Raw genomic sequence first — 18,014 nt, forward strand, 5'->3', positions numbered from 1 at the left:
ACCAGCAGTGAGTTCTGATATGAGTGGTGCTACCTTGAACTAGAAGCCCAGGGACGGGGCTGGCAGTCCCATTCCAGTCCTCCAGGAGGTCCTGATGCGCATTCAAGTTTGAGAATGGCTGGCACAGAGTTAAGGCTCGAACAGTGGTTGCAGCTGTCATTAGTTCTGTATGCCTGAAATTTGGGTAGTCGGTCTGCTGCTGTTTCTCATTGCAGTTAAGATACACCATTGTTTCATTTACTTGGGGAAAAAACCCTCTGCTTTTTTCATGTACCACAATTTTATGTATGCTGGAAGAACTGTTTAAGTGTAATGTTTAAAATGTTTTGCATCCAAAAATGGAAAATACAAGTAAAATAAGTTGATCAAGGTGTTGCTTAAACTTCTTTACACTCAAAGACAGATACTTCTGTCTTTTCATTCAGAGTTCTCATTTCCATGTTTCCCATGCAACATCATCTTCTGTGTCAGCAGGACTCAGCAATACAACATTTCTTGTCCTTTTCTTTGTTGGCATATCAGAAATGTTTTGACGAAACAACATAGGAATGGCAGTAGTACAATATTGTGAATGCACTAAAAGCCACTGAAATGTATATTTTTAGTTTGGTTAAATTTTATTTTCTCCATCACCATTTATCCCCACCCCCATACCCTCTTCTACCTCTACCCACTACATTTCTTAAAAGAGCGTTTTATTATCATTTCTCAGTCTTTCTCTCAGTCTCTGATACCCACTGTGCACTCTTTGATGTGTGTGCACACTTTGGTGTGTGTGTGCAAAGGCAGTGATAACTCTGTCACAACTGCCGCCTGACTGATCATGATTGCAAGATGCATCATAATTTTAGATATTTTTAAGTGTTAACAAAACAAAATGATACAGTATGGTTTAGAATCAAAGAAATAGGGTGATATTACAGAGTAGTCTATATTTGTATCCTCATTTCCTCACTTCTTCAGATAAATACTATAGATTATGCAACTGTCCTCATCAATTCTTTTTATACTAATTTATTATTAACCTTAGATTAGGCCTTGGTTGTATGTAGGTTGGTGTATCTTTTCCTCCAGAACCTTCTTGTCTTAAGAGTATTTTGAATCACATTTTTTATCTCATGAAACATAGCTCACCCTATGGAATAATGAATGTGTTAGTCAAGGTTCTCCAGAGAAACATGACCAAAAGTATATACATGAAAGTGGGGGAGGAGAGAGGGAGAGAAAGAGAGAGAAATATGAATGAATCAGTGAGTGGATGCATGTGAATGCATTGGCTATACAATTGTGGAGGCTGACAAGTCCAAAATTTGCGGGGTAGGTTGGCAAGCTAGAGGCCCAGGGAAGACTTGATATGGCTTGAGTCCAAAGATAGTCTGAGGCTGAATTCCCTCCTTCCTGGGGGACCTCATTCTGTTTTCTCTTAAGGACTTCAACTGACTGAATGAGGCCCTCCTGCACTTTGAAGATGCCATGTGCCGTGGAGAATGCAGAGCACATATACACTGTACAGAAGCTTATATTGTAGTTGCTTAAAGAAGGCATTCAAGTGAATATGTAATTAATTAAATAACAGCAGAAAACAATAATTTAGATACAGACTATTTAAAATTGCACAAGAAGTGTGTATTGCTGTTGTAAGATTCATCTTTTCCATGTTCTCAGTAAAAGCATATCTTTCTTCTTTAATAGGTTTCATTAATAAATGAAATCTTAAAAAAAATAATCTGTTGGTGTAAGTTCTAGCAATGTGGCATTATCACCAAAGCCAGTTTAGGACAGAAATAGATGACAGTTTTGCAGTATATTAATTAAAATTAGTGTAAAGATTGCATGTGTTTTTCTAGTCAGGCTTATATTTATGAATATTTTTGAATACTAAGTAGGATTAAAATATAGTAAATCCGAATCCCATAAGGCAAAACTGAAAATCAGCTTCGTTGATTTAGTATAATCCTTAATTTGTAAAACTCAGATGCATGTGGATATTTGGATATATATCATTTTAATAGATATTTAGGGTCAATTTTCATTTGTGGGTATAATTTGTAGTTGATTTAGTCAGTATGTCAGTTCAGTATGTTTTGGATGAATTATGGTCTTTTAGGTGGTTTTGGATCTGCTAAGTCTGAAATAAACATGTATATGTTGAAGGAAGACACATTATATCCTTATAATGTGATGAGCATTAGAAGTGTTTTTTGCACCCTGGCTGGTGTGGCTCAGCTGATTGAGTGCCAGCCTGAGAACCAAAGGGTCACCAGTTTGATCCCCAGTCAGGGGATCATGCCTGAGTTGTGGGCCACGTCCCCAGTTGGGGGTGTGCAAGAGGCAACCACATACTGACGTTTCTCTCCTTCTCTCCCTCCCTTCCTCTCTCTGTAAAAATAAATAAATAAAACCTTTATAAATGTTTTAAAAACTATTTTTTTTGCTTTTATTAGAAATCTAATGAAATAGTGAAGATGTTCCTAAACTTTTAAACAGATTTGTGATACATCTTTATATTATTTACTCTGAGAAGAGAAGGTACAGGTCAAGAGAAGAAAGAATGATTAAAAAACCAATTTATATTATTTGAGAATGTAGCATCTGTGGATATCTTATTACTGTGCACTGGTTAATTTCAGGCACCAATTCTATTCTACATTCCATTAATGTTTGTCAGAATTAGTGATAAAAATAGTTATTTTCTTCTGCATTTCTATAAAAGGACTGATTTTACAGCTAAGATTGTGGTGCCAGACAGTGTTTTTAAAGGTCCGAAATGCCTTTTGGGAAAGATTCTTATTTTAAAATGAGCAAAAGTTATCAAAATATAGTTAAGTTAATTAGGTTTTTTAATAGTGGGCCTGTTAGGTAAAGGCTAGTAGTATTTTACTTTTATTTTGTTTTCCAGTAGTTGACCTTCTAAATTCACTTTGCACCTAGTTTAATGATTTAGAAACAAAATAGCCTTATGATTCTTTCGTTTCCTCTTGAAGGTGTTAAGGTCATACCCTCAGCTTAGTTGACAGAAGCATGCGGAGTGTGATACTTACTGGGCCTGTACATTTTTCTCTTTTCTTGTGGATTTTATAATCTTTGAATGCATGATTCTCAGACCATGGCTTAATTTTACTGGGATTTAATTTACAGGAATTTGAAGACTGTGACCTGATCCTAGAAATCAATACTATTGCAGTTCTTTTATTTCAAGTTCGAAAACCTCCTACGCAACTGTAACTCTCTGCTATGGTAGTCCAGAAGTTTAGCTTCTATACTCCAGGTTCTGTGTGTGAAATTGGAGAATATACGAAGTAGAAGGAATTTTAAAGCTGCTGCCTAGCAGCCAGTTGTCTCCTGGAGGAAACGTGGGAGGAGACCTCCTTGAGTTGCAGCAATTACACATGGTCCTTTTAAAGTAATTTTCTTTATTTAAAAACAAAATAATGGAACCTAAGTTCATTATTATTTGTATAGGTTAGGGGCTTGGTTTAGGCAAAAAAAAAAAAAAAAAACCAAAACAAAACAAGAAACCAAAAAAAAAATTTTTTTTTAATGTTACTGAAAAGTTCAGGAACCTGTTGTGTATCTTTCTGCCTCCTTCATGCTGACTTCACCTTCAGGCTCTGTGTAGAGGCAAGATGAGGACCAGCGACGCAGAAATGTTTCCTCAAATTCAGCCAAACAGAGAATGTACGTTCTTTAAGAGTCTGAATAGAGTTCTAGACTTGAGTCTTGCTGACCTTACTTGGATCCTGTGTTCCTCTGTGAACCAATTTCATGGTCAGGGAGACGGGGTTTATAGTCATTGCAGATCTCAGTGATTTGCCCAGCCTTGGGGTTGGGATCAGCCTGAACCCCATTCGAAGCACATGGAGTGAGAGTAGGGGAGGAGTACCTCACCAGAGGAAGTTCAAGTCGTGGTTCACCGAAGATGAATGAATGTGGGCTGTGGCAAAAATGATAAGCGGCCAAAGTCATTGTGCCAGTGACTTGGGATTTAGGCTGATATGCCTTTTTGAGAAACTAAAACAGTCATTTCTATTGAGTAGCATATTCATTAGAAGGCACATTTAGCAGACGGTAACAGAAACTGCAAGTGACAGTGGCTTAATAGCATGGAGGCTTGTTTTCTCTGGAAGTAGGTAGTCCAAGGTCAGCGCAGCACTGCCATGCCAAACCCAACGCCACTCGGAATTGCTGCAGCTCCTGCAATCACTACCTCACTTTTAAGGAATTTCATTAAGAAGTTAAGCTCAACAACTTTCACTCACACATCATTGGCCATACCTTGGAAACATGGCTGTATAGATCTGTAAGGAATTGTGGGAAATGTAGCTATTTAGCTAAGCATAATGCCACCCCTAATACTAACACAATATGTGTTTTATTAGTAAGGAAGAACTAGGGAATGGCTGTTAGGGAGGTAGGTAGTCTTTCAACATGTGTTAAATTATTAACTGATATGAATGACATAGGTTGCTTATTTAACAACCCAGTGAATTTTGTACATTTAAGATTTAAAACTCATTTTAGATGGTAAAGTAAATAATAGAACTAATGTACACCTTAAAATTGGTAATGAGGAGTGCATTGAATGAATATTGGACAGGGTAGTCAAAGGAAGAGTTAGAGATGATTCTGAACGATCGCTCTCTTGCCTGTCCAGCTATGGAGTGATGCCCTTTTCTAAGATAAGGAACGTGAGAGGAGTGTCAGCTTTGCAACGGAAGGTAAAGAGTTAAGTTTTGGACATTTAAAAGTATAAATGCTGGCATCAGATGACATTCTGGTGATGTCATTTGTTTACCAGCTGCACATTTTGTTATCTATTGTGTCTTTTCTGGCAGAGAACAGAGAACTGGATATTTTAGAAATTCTCTGCTTTCTTCAGTTTCTCTCTTCCACCTGTGATCGAGGTTACTAGAAGTTACGGAGCATTGGGTTCAAAGGACCTTGAAATCCAGCTTTATATCTCAGAACAAGAGGAGTCTTTGTGTAGTCAGGCATAGGCCCGGTGTTTGGAGGATGAGATTCCCTGTCTTAGGTTTGGCGCAGTTCTTTGCAGGGTGAGGAGGGAGAAGAGGCCCATGGACTTACCAAGGTGACTGATGTATACAAAAGTTAATTGGTAGTATGATATGTTATTCCTAGGGAGCAAGAGACATTTTTTTACATTGTTGGAGAATTATATAGAACTGCAAAATTATATTCTGGGAGAAATTTCCTCAAAGGGGCTTTTGACTCTACTCAACTAAGCATTTGTTAGTGACACTGAACTCACTTGTCTTCTGACACTTTGATAATGTGATTGTAGCTGTTACTTGCTTTGAAATTTATTTAGTTCAATATTTACTGAGTGAAGTTTTGCCTTTTTTACTATTCTAAATATGAAAATACAATTATTAATAAGGGAAAATGCCTTCAAGGTACGCTGTTTTATCATTACCTACTTATCACTCTACTTTTTTATGGCATACTGGGCTAAATTCCACAGACAAGACATTCCACAGAGCTTGGTGGACATTTTGCAGGGACGCTATAGTTTAACCACAGACATTGAACAAAGACTGATCAGGCTAAGGCAATTTGCAAAACAAGTATACAGTGCACTTGTGGGAGCTACTGTTGTTTAAGGTCAATATTAATTGTTATGGAATTAATAAACAGTTCTGTTTGTTTTTACATAATGTCACATCTGGCTCCTTCTCAGGTTTTTAGAAGTGGATGATCAAATGTATGTTTGCTTGTTTGTTTGTTTGTTTGTTTATGTCTAAAACACACTACAGATCCTGCTTTAGAGAATGTGCCCGGTCTGAGAAAGGGAGACAAAAGCTTTTATGTTCAGGGAGTAAGGAGCTTCTCTAAGGACCCTTTTCACTTGTGCACACAGTGAGTGGCGCTGCTGTTTTTCTCCGATGACAATTGTGTGGATGATGCCACTTGTTTCCCAGTCAGGCAGCTGGCATGTTGAAGCTCTATTGTCATCTTTTGGCAGAGAGCACAGAAATAGGAGCAGTTACAGTTTCAAAAGGGTCTTTCTGTATTTAAAAGCATTTTATTTATAAGAGTAGAGGTTTTCTTTCTTTGCAGTCAATCACTAATTCTGTTGTCTTGTTCTCAGTATTTTTTTCCCATCCATCCTTTTCTGCAGGTATAAAACTCAAATCGTCTTACCTCCGAGTAGCTCTTCTTTCTGCAGGCCTTTTCTGGATGAATGGTGCCACCTTCTACCCAGTTCTCCTAAGCCGGAAAAATGCAAATCATCCGAGATTAACTTTTCCTTTTTGATCAACAAATCCCATCGTTGTTCTGTACTTGCAGTATTCTCCCTCCCTGCATTGGTCCTTCGACCCAGGATCAAGATCTAACCTCTTTCCTGGACTTTGGCATCACCCCCTTAAGACTCCCTGTCCACTCTTGTCCCTCTCTCGTCCTGGTGTAATCTATCACCAAAAAATGTGGGTTACGTTACTCCTTTTTAAGTCCTTCAGTGACCTCAAATGCCTGTCAGTGGGACTGGACCTAAGTTTCCAACCATGTGAGTTAGAACACAGTACTTCCAAGGAGACATACAATGGTTCAAACAACACTATTTTGGCTATTTCATTTCCATATCTCATTTTGAAAGGATGAAACACAGTGAAGTTATCTTCATGCTTCATGTTAAGAATTACATCTTCCGCCCTGGCTGGTGTAGCTCAGTGGATTGAGCGCAGGCCTGCGAACCACACGATTGCGGTTCGATTCCCAGTCAGGGCACATGCCTGGGTTGCAGGCCAGTTCCCAGTTCCTGGCAGGGGATGCACGAGAGGCAACCATACATTGATATTTCTCTCTCTCTCTCCTTCCCTTTCCCTCTAAGATAAATAAATAAAATCTTTACAAAAAAAGAATTGTATCTTCTGTATATATAGAACATGGGGTAACCACTCTCTGTAGAACAGGATTGGCTGTTGCGTTGTCCCCCTTTTGCTTAGGAGTTATTGGACTTGATGTTTTTCATTCCCATGGATGTAGTTCTTTACACTTTTCCTCATATATACTAAGTCCTGAGATCTATATTTTGTCTATAGCTCAAAGTCTGTCACAAATTTAACACTTTAAATTTTTATGTCAATGATATACTATTGTATGTATTCCTCAGTACCTTTTGACCTGCATTGTTTGTGTGTTTATCACGTGGTCCTACTTCATTTATTTTCACTGTTGTGTGAGTGTAGCAGAACATGTTCTTCCTTCTATTGATGTTAATTTGCATCCCCTCTCCCCCATTTTTCAGCCATTCACAACCTTCAGATTAGTTCCCGTGCTTCCCGCCCAATTCTTGGGAGTAGAGAGTATATTGTTCTTTGTGGTTGCTGTTAATCCTCATACATTTAATGATTTTTGGTAGATTGCTTATCCTTAAAATGAGTATCTTGTTTGCTCAGCATTGGTAGCTGGCGTGAACTCAAGCATTGGGCATAACTGTCTTTCTAGTTTAGCAAAACCACACCTAATTTTGCAGGGTTATCTGCAGCAGCAAATGAGATCCTTTGTAGCAAATTTCTTCCTTTCCAGCTGCTCAGAGCTTTCCCTGGCAAGTGTTTTCTCCTCTGCTTGTTGCTTGACCAGGTGACTTCTGTCATCCACATGGCTATGCTTCAGAGGACCAACGAGGAGGAACAGACTCCAGGAGGGGAGTCCCCCACATTCTTGGAGTTTGCACATCACTAGCCCTTGGCCCTCTAGTCCAGTGGTTCTCAAACTGTAGCCTGCTTTGCAATCACCCATAGGGCTTGTCAGTTGATGGCCTCAGCCCTAAATGTCTTATTCAGAAGATCTGGGATTGGATCTGAGAATACTCACTTCTAATAAGCTTGCAGGTGATGCTGATGCTGCTGTTCCTGGGACTACACTTTGAGAATCACTGCTTTAGGCCCATATTTCCCAACCTATTTTACTACTTTGACTTATGGGCCTCTTTAATATTAAGATATACTGTATTTTGATATACTTTATTTCGCCATGTATAGTACACAGCCATGTTTTTGGCCCAAACTTTCAGAAAAGAATTTTCATTTTAATTTTTTAATTACATTTTTAAAAGTTTTTAAAATTCTTATTCAGTTACAGTTTCCATTTTCCCACCACCATGCACTCCTGCCCCACCCATCTCCACCACCCATGCTCATTTCTACCCATCTTTGGCTTTGTCCAGTGTCCTTTATATATGTTCCTTGACAACCCTTCCCCTATTTCCCCCCATTATCCCCTCCCCACTTCCCTCTGGTTACTGTCAGTTTGTTTTTTATTTCAATGTCTCTGGTTGTATTTTGCTTGCTTGTTTGCTTTGTTTATTAGGTTCCACTTATAAGTGAGATTATGTGGTATTTGTCTTTCACTGCCTGGCTTACTTCACTTAGCATAATGCTCTCCAGTTCCATCCATGCTGACGCAAAGGGTAGGAGCTCCTTCTTTCATTCTGCTTCATAGTATTCCATTGTGTAAATGTACCACAGTTTTTTGATCCACTCATTTACTGATGGGTACTTAGGTTGTTTCCAGCTCTTGGCTATTGCAAATTGTGCTGTTATGGACATTGAGGTGCAAAGGATCTTTTGAATTGGTGTTTCAGAATTCTTAGGGTATAATCCCAGCAGTGGAATTGCTGGGTCAAAAGGCAGTTCCATTTTTAGTTTCCTGAGGAAATTCCATACTGTTTTTCACAGTGGCTGCACCAGTCTGCATTCCCACCAGCAGTGTAGTAGGGTTCCGTTTTCTCCACAACCTCGCCAGTACTTGTTTGTTGATTTGTTTATGATGGCCATTCTGACCAGTATAAAGTGATGTCTCCTTGTGTTTTTAATTTGCATCTGTCTGATGGCTAGTGATGCTGAGCATCCTTTCATATGTCTCTGGGCCCTCTGTATGTCCTCCTTGGAGAAGTGTCTGTTTAAGTCCTTTGCTCATTTTTTGGTTGGGTTGCTTTTCTTCCTGGAGTGGAGTGATGTGAGTTATTTATATAATTTAGATATCAAACCCTTGTCCAAGGTATCATTTGCAAATATATTCTCCCATATGGTTGGTTTCCTTTTCATTTTGCTGATATTTTCTTTAGCCATGCAGAAGCTTTTTAGTTTTATGAAGTCCCATTTGTTTATTCTTTCTTTTATGTCCCTTGCTCTAGGGGACATATCAGTGAAAATATTGCTGAGATTTTCCTACCTATGTTGTCCTCTAGGACTCTTATGGTGTTGTGACTTATGTTTTAGTCTTTTGTCTACCTTGACTTTATTTTTGCGTTTGGTGTAAGTTGGTGGTGGAGTTTCATTTTTTTGTATGTAGCTGTCCAGATCTCCCAACACTATTTATTGAAGAGGAAAGATTTCATTTTAGTTTTTAAAATCAATTATTTATTTATTTATATTTAGGTAGTTTTTCCCATTCTAAAGGAATTTTAGCATTTATTTTTGAACACATTATAGTACATGAAATTTCATGTGACAAATAATTATGAAACACAGGAACAGATACAGAGTATTTTGGGTACCACCTATATATAATGTGAATCCTTATATTTCCCTAAAAATTTTGGGCAAAACTGAAAATTATACATGGCAAAATATGCCAATTTCATATCACCCACATGAATTTATAACTGTTTTATAATTTTTACATGTTATAAAGAAGGGTTTTGAGCTAAAAAATTTGTATCAGCATAATATTAGACATTGCTGTCATCTAGAACCTCCTGGCCCAAAGCGTGATCTGTGTGCTGGGATACCTGGGAACTTGATAGAAATGCAGGCTCTCAGGCCCCACTGTGACCTGATGAATCACAGTCCAAAGTTTAATAATATTCCCATGTGATTAGTATACATATTAAACCTTAAGAAGCTACTGGTCTGAGGCTCACATTTTAATACAATGCTAATGATATTCGAAACAAGAAATACTTCAAATTTTAGTATCTAAAAAGTGGCACATGTTTCATTCACTTTCATTTTCTCGCTATCATCTAAGAAAAAGCATCATTTCTTTGAAAACAGAAAGAGTATATCAAATTGGCTTGGGGCCAACTACTGAAATTTAATGGTGTATTATGCCACAAAAATGGGCATAATCTTCTTCATGGTTAGAAATATTACTTGTTGCCCATAAAAATATCAACTGCCTTATTTTAATAATTTTTATGAAATAACAGATTTCCGACTGGAACTTGCAATAACGTCTCTGCAGATCACACATGATGTGTGTGTGTGGAGAGCGCATCCCCCAAATGAAAAGCTTAACTGGCTATATTTTTGCTATATTTATTAATTTTTGATTTTTTGGAAGTGGTAGTAGGAACATATTTCATCAGATAATTACAGTTTAGGACTCCCAAGAGAGGATTGTCTTGAGGCAAATTTGCAGAATTCTTATCATTTTAAAGTGTTCTAATAACTTGTATTTTAATATTGTTCATTATAGCTCTTGTTAAAATAACTGTCAATGGGGATAATAAAAGCTCAAGTTTTCAGGGTTGCGAAGATCGGTTTTGTGTATAGAAAAACCTAAAGGGTGCCTGTCACATGGTATGTTTTCATAAATTACTGTGTCAACCCAGCCTCCACTTCCTCTTCGTTTCTTATTCCTCTTCCATACCATAGTTACTTCAGAACATAGCGGCTCAGGGCAGAGGAGTGTAATTATCCGCAGTGTAAAGCCGAGGGGTAGACTGAATGCAGTACAAAGTGTCAGCTATTTTTTCCCGGGCTGTGGAGAGTGCTAACACAATGTCTAGGGGTGGATAGATAGGTTGAAATAGGGAGAAATCAAGGTTGATGGTGGTAGTTAGTGCCACTGGCTTTCTTCCCCTACTGGTCCTTTGATATGATTGCAGTTCCTAACTCTTTGTTGGCTTGGGGTCATGTGCCTACTTCAGGCCACTGGATTATGAGCAGAAATTTTGTGTCATGAGTTGCCTGTATGAGAGCCTCCCAAACTTCCTTTCCCTGTGGTGCAGTGACTCGTAGTTGTTGTGGTGAGGACTGCGCTGACAGCTTGGGTTCCTGTGTGACCATTGTATGCGCAGCGCCCTGCCGGACTTCAGCTGGTATGTAGCATGGTCAAGAAATAGACCTTAGTTGTTACGCCCTTGATATTTGGGGGTTGTTAATTATTGCAGCAATATGTGGTCTATCATCCAATAAAGATTTTTTGGGTAGGTTTTGAGAACCAAAAAGTCATACAGAAGGATAGCAAGTGTGGGAGGGGGTGGGGCGAGCAGAAGCCCCAATGAGTGGTGCTAGGAGCTCACCCAGGAGAGTCTTTAGGGCTGTGTGCAACTCTGACACCAGGACTGGGGCACAGTGGAGAGAGGGGTTGACATCTCCCGCCTCCTCTGACCTGCTGTCACAAGTATATGCATACATTGTAAAACATGTTTGTTCTACTTCTGGTCAGTGTGAAAACAGTAATTTAAAAATCAATGCAGAAAATAAGTACAGTGCTTGGAAAACCAGGATTTAGGGAAAAGAAGCATGTTGGAGGGTTTAAGGGGTTTTTTAACTACCACAGAAAATAGTATATTTTCCCATTCCTTCCTTACCATGCATGTTTACATTCACACATTCCTATATAACCCTATGTATGTATACACATAATACGAAGTCTGTTCAGAAAGTATCCAGTTATATACTATGAAAAATAGAGACACTTATTGAAGAAGATACAAGATACAAGAAAGATTGTACATAGGACAATGATACCTCAGTTCGCTTCAGAGTAGGTGCCTTGGGACCTCACACAGTTTTCCCAGTGTCATTAGCAACTGCAGCACGATGTTCCTTCTGCTCTGGTCACAGAAGGCACAGAATGAATTTTGCCATGACATGTTTCATGCTCAGATCCTGTGTCAAAATCTTGACACAGTAGTGTTTGGAACCCCCAGATCAGCTTCTAGTTCTCACACTGTCCATCACCAATCTTTGTTGATTGCAGCCCATACACATTCAACATTCTCGGGTGTTCTGCTTGTTGCAGGCCTTCCAGAACATGGATCACTTTCAACAGATTCTCNTATGAAAAATAGAGACACTTATTGAAGAAGATACAAGATACAAGAAAGATTGTACATAGGACAATGATGCCTCAGTTCGCTTCAGAGTAGGTGCCTTGGGACCTCACACAGTTTTCCCAGCGTCATTAGCAACTGCAGCACGATGTTCCTTCTGCTCTGGTCACAGAAGACACAGAATGAATTTTGCCATGACATGTTTCATGCTCAGATCCTGTGTCAAAATCTTGACACAGTATTGTTTGGAACCCCCAGATCAGCTTCTAGTTCTCACACTGTCCATCACCAATCTTTGTTGATTGCAGCCCATACACATTCAACATTCTCGGGTGTTCTGCTTGTTGCAGGCCTTCCAGAACATGGATCACTTTCAACAGATTCTCAACCATCTTGGAAGTGTTTGTGCCACACTCTTATTTGTGCTGCACTCATTGCATCATCCATGAAAGCCTTCTGAATCATCTGAGTAGTTTTCCACAGAGGAATGTTCAAGCTTCACACAAAATCTGATGCAGATTCATTGCTCTAGAGGACACATGCTCACTCAATGGCACCTACCACCCCACTGACTAGTACAGTGAAGTTGCCATTGTTCACACATGTGCATTCAAGTCCACTTTCCTTGGCTGCCAGGTTACACTGATGTTTTGCAAACTATTCTCAATGTATTTTCAGTGGCTGGACTTATTCTGGACAGACATTGTATTTTTATCAACTCTCCTTGTGACAACCAGTCATTACCCATCTTGAAATGTCACCTTGCCCTGAGGCCTATTGGTGCACAGTATTTAAAACTACATCCCTTCTTCGTTTCCTCCCAAACTCCTAATCTCCTAACCAGCTCTTTTTACCCCTTCACAGAATTTAGCATTTTCTTTGGTTTACTTGTTTAATCTGTTTACTGTTATTGTTTGTCTCTATCTCCACCACAATGCAAATGCCATGAAGAAAGGAAATATTTATCCATTTTGTTTATAGACAGTAGGCCTGATATGTAATAGTATTTGTTGACTTGCACGTAGTACCTTCATGAAGGAGAACCAGTCCCACCGTCTGGGTATGGAAAGCCTAGGTGTTCCCAGAAGAGAGATGAATCTGGTGCAGCTTTGTGATCTCAGTCACGTTTGGAACCAGTTTGATTCTCTTGCTCTCGTTCTGTAGCTTATAAAATAGTGTCAGTCAAGCAGGATTAAACTTCTTTGGGAGAGTTTAAGGACTGAATTTTGAAGGTAGCACATCATCTAGATGGTAAGTAAAAGAGTAAGGGACAATATTAACTAGTGGGAAGGACCGTGGGCTTTAGAAACAAACCACTTCATCATCCTGTTGGGTGTGACTTTGGGTGAGTGACTTACCCACAGAGCCTCAATTTTTCAGTCTGTAAAATTGGAATAACATGTACTGGGACACTTATTGGGCTGGCTAAATATACAAAGTTATGTGAAAATGCCTAGCACACAGTAGGTACTCGTTTATATTGTCTCTTTTCCTTTCCCTCCTCACCATAAAAACAGCTTTTATTACATTTTTATCTATTATTATTTTACCTATTTTCAATTTAGCCCTAATTCTGGTTCCCACTGGCTTTGTTAGATTATTTTAGTAATCTGTGGTACACAGAATTTCACGAATGTTTCAGAAAGCCCAAAAATAGCGTTTACCAGGGCATGGATTTGCGGGGATTGTTTGGGAAGGTCTGTTTCCCTCATGTGATGTACACAAAAGATGTTTTGTCTTCTGCTTGTTGCCAAAAGTATCAACAGTGCTATCCTCCTGGATTGGCACCTGAGACTTTAGGGCTGGAAAGAATCAATTTTTCCTCTTGCACATTAAGAAATCAAATCATCTAGATGTTAAGTGGCAGAGTACGGGATAATAATTCGAAGGGACTTCTTGTTCAGTGTTCTTTCTACCATACGATACTTTCATGTAAATGAAACACAAAATTTGATGGTTTTTGTTATTAACATGTTGATGTTGATGCAGACTTCTATCGTGCACATTTAACTTCTTGAATTTGTCTCCACCATGCACAGAGCACTGACAGGTGTGCATAAAACCAGGTGTTCCTTGCGCTGCCCCCAGCCACAGCAGGCCACTGCCGTGCTGTGCATATAGTCCTTACATTCTTCTAGCATCTTCTCCAAATGTAAACTGTCATGTGCTTTGCTTTTTTCACTTAAAAATGTAAAAGTAATATATTGTAAGTGACATGTATTTGCTTCTCACAACTCCATGACCACCTCCCCTTACTTTCGGCTACTACTAGTTAGTTGCTTGGTTTTTCAATTCATGTACAAGTGCTCGTTGAGCACGGTGTCAGACGCGGTTCTGGCCTCTGAGTGGAGGAGTGACGGTGATGGAAGAAAACTGCTGCCGGCATGGAGCTTACCCTCCTGGGTCGTGGTTGGTGAGACAATAAGGGTGCAAATAACACTCTCTGTGATACACCAGGAAAGGGAGATATGAGTTTCTTCAGACATACTCAGGGGAAGGCAAAGGTAGAAATTTATCTGGGCTTTCAATGATGAGTAGAAATCCAGTGAAAATTTGAATGAGAAGAAGTGTGCTCCAGCACGGTTCATCGTTGTTTCAGTCTGGTGTAGCTGTGGTTTCGCATGGTGGCACTTGAAGTTTTGCATTCAAAGTTACCATTGGTCTGAAATTTTGGAAAATTGATTTCTTTTTGAAATAGTTTCTTTTTTTAAAATTAATTTTTAAAAATATTTTATTTATTCATTTTTAGAGAGAGAGGAAGGGAGGAAGAAAGATAGGGAGAGAAACATCAATGTGTGGTTGCCTCTCACATGCCCCCAACTGGGGACTTGGCCTGCAACCCAGGCATGTGCCCTGACTGGGAATCGAACTGGAGACCCTTTGGTTCACAGACCAGCACTCAATCCACTGAGCACACTAGCCATGGCTGGAAATAATTTCATTATTTGCAAAATAATACTGATTCTTTGTCTTAGAAATTAGTGTCTATTGATCTCCTATTTTTCCCCCAACTTGTTTATTTCAACTAGACATGAAGGTTTTTATAGGTGATTTCAACATATTTGGCCTTTTTTTAATGTAAGAGTTTTGCTCTTTAGTTTCTTCCTTGTCATTTTGTATGTGTATATTTGCTTCAGGACCGTAAGGGGCTTACTGGAGAGGTTGTCAGCCTTGGCTGCACACTAGAGTCTTTTGGAGAGCCTTCAAATGCTGATGCCTGGGCCCCATCTGCATCTGCGGTGCAGCCTCAGTATCAGGATTTTTAAAAGCTCCTCAGGTGATTGGACTTTGCAGCTAAGCTTAGGAAGCCATTGGTTTAAAGTATTTCGGAAGTAACTGAAACATGCTTTCCACTTTTGGAAAGTAGGTAACCGTGGCTTATCTGAGTGGTGTGATCAATCTGCCATCTCAAGTCTCCTCCTTAGAATAAAGTGAAATGATTAGAATTGGGGTGGTAGAATCAAGTCCTTGACTTTGTTAAAGCACTGTAATTGCCATTCACCAAACCATAAGTGGAATTAGAGCATATACAAGTATATGAATAGAATAATTTTAAGGCCTTTAAATTCCTGTGTGGATGAGGGAAGGGATGATAGCTCTTTTGAGTGCAATGCAGATCAGAGTCCTGTGGCTCATTGTTTGTCAGAAATTAACAGATCTGTTTTTAGAGCCTATAATAAATACTAATTTATTGTTATACAGTTGGACAAACATTGTTCTTAAACTCTTGTTGACTTTGTCACCTACTTTCACTGTAATATGTACTCTGTTACCATAAGAGGGTCTTTGTTTACTCCAGTAACAAGATGTTGGACAAGGACTTGTAAACTCAAATGGTTGCCTCCCTGGGGTATCAGAGAGCTTCCAAAAATAAATCGATCTGAACTTTAGAGTTTTCCTTGCTTTTATTCTGAGAAGAAATTTAGTCTATTTCTGACTTGGAATTGGGAGCTGAGATCAGGTTCGGGATATTTGCTGTCATTTCACTGTTTGGTTTGAAGTGTTGTGAGTTCCCAGAACACACCCATATTTGTAGTATGGACAATAATAGGGCTACAAACTTCTTTTACATCTGTGTGACATGCTAGTATGGTGTCTGAAGATAGCGGGGCTTAGTGAATAGATGGATGGGATAATCAGAATTCAAAGCCTAGGGTTTCCATTTATAAGCTGTTACCTTGATTTATTTAACTTATTTAGCCTTAGTTTTCATATCTGGAAAACTGGTGGAAATGATACTTAAGCCGCAGGTTTGTTAACGAGGTAAGATAGTTTAGATTCTTAACATAGTACCTGCCCACAGTTGGTCTGTAATAAATAATCTTTCTATAGTTTTGAGATTCAATTATTCTAGAGAATTATTCTAGCAAAAATGATATCTGAGAACAAATTAAGTTCAAAAATTTTAAAATAATAAATCTTATTAACAGTTACTATTTGAGGTGATATATGAGACATATTTTATGTAACTGAATTTCTGAATGTTTCTGAATTTCTAATAAACTTGATGCTCTCCTGATAAAGGTGTTGATGCATGCCTTTGTTTATCATGAAAGGTTTAATGCTTTTTCATTATGTTTAGAGGCCTGTTTCAAGGACTGAAAGATTCTTACAATTTGAAGGGAGAAATTGGAAAGTTGATAGTATAGACTAGGCAGTAAAGTATAGTAAAAGCATAAGTACCTGTGTGCATGGATGCACAACGAATATCTAAGTGAAGTGTAATTAATACAAGGCAGGTTGGGGTGTAGCCACATCAAATGAGTTCATTCATTAAAAAATGCTTATTTCATTCCTTCGTGTACCCAAATAAGATCATCATCATAATGACTCACCCTGTTTTCTGCATCTCACACCTGTTCTCATTTTTAAAGGCACAATTCAGATGTGGTTTATTTTAAAGGTTTTTTTTTTATATTTTATTTATTTATCTTTAGAGGGGAAGGGAAGGAGAGAAGGAGAGAAATATTAATGTATGGTTGCCTCTCGTGAGTCCCCTGCTGGGAACTGGCCTGCAACCCAGGCATGTGCCCTGATGGGAATCGAACCACAATCGTGCGGTTTGCAGGCCCGTGCTCAATCCATTGAGCTACACCAGCCAGGGCCTTTTTTTAAAGATTTTTTTTTTTACATTTTATAAGATGTGGTTTATTTTATAAAGTCTACCCTCCCCCCCCCATCCCCATCACACACACTCCAGTGTGTCAGCATGCGGCCTCTCCCTGACACTTCTTTCAGTGTTTCATTTTCAAAAAATTTAAGTTTATGGCATTAGATAGAAGGTTGTTCCGGGCCCCATAGGCTTTGACATCAGAGAGATATTCATTTTAGTCTCCATCTCTCACTTACTTTCTTTGTAAAGATTTTCCCTTTCTGTGCTCAATTTACTTATCTCTAAGACCAGGATACAAGCTTCTATCTCATAGTTTTGTTGAAAGGTTGAATGGTGTCAGTGACCTAAGTAAGTGTTTAGTCAATGGTAGTGAATTTATTATTGTATGTATATATAATACATGACTTAAATAAAACCTCTGCCCCTAAACTGAACTTTTTAGGACAGGGAACCATCACTTGGCATTTAGCATAAGGTTTAATAAGTTAATATTTGTCAATTGATTACATTAACTTTCATTTTTCCTTGACTTTAAAAAGAATAGTATTGGCAGATGTGAAAATAGTTCATCAAAGCTCTTTCTAAGTGACTTTGTTTTAAAATCCCTACAGATATCTTCTTTTCCCATAACTTCGCTGCCCTGAAATCTGAGTATTCCACCAAGATAACATGATAGGGACTTTCAGTGGTTCGGAGCCATATCCTACTTAGACTCATGTAGGCCGTCCAGATTGCCTGAGAGCTTGGTGCAGAGACACGGTGCTGGCTGATCGGCACAGGCAAAAATGCCATCTCTGCCTCAGGAAAGAGGTAAGCAGACTGACTTAATCACATCGCAAAATATAAACATAGAGCATCACTGCTGATTATTTT

At 38.8% G+C, this 18,014-nt stretch overlaps 1 protein-coding gene across 1 annotated transcript in view; it reads left to right on the forward strand.

Moving 5' to 3' along the window:
* The first annotated feature begins 17,755 nt into the window (after positions 1 to 17,755).
* TTLL7 (tubulin tyrosine ligase like 7) overlaps positions 17,756 to 18,014 on the forward strand; it is a 96,525-nt gene continuing 96,266 nt past the window's right edge. Inside the window, exon 1 of the mRNA XM_037060985.1 lies at positions 17,756 to 17,951. Within this exon, the coding sequence (XP_036916880.1) occupies positions 17,927 to 17,951 (25 nt within the window). The 5' untranslated portion in view covers positions 17,756 to 17,926. The remainder of the gene's footprint in view (positions 17,952 to 18,014) is intronic.

This window comes from Sturnira hondurensis, unplaced genomic scaffold (assembly GCF_014824575.4).
Source record: "Sturnira hondurensis isolate 20B ecotype Veracruz unplaced genomic scaffold, ASM1482457v3 Scaffold0013063, whole genome shotgun sequence".
Classification (NCBI taxonomy): Eukaryota; Metazoa; Chordata; class Mammalia; order Chiroptera; family Phyllostomidae; genus Sturnira; species Sturnira hondurensis.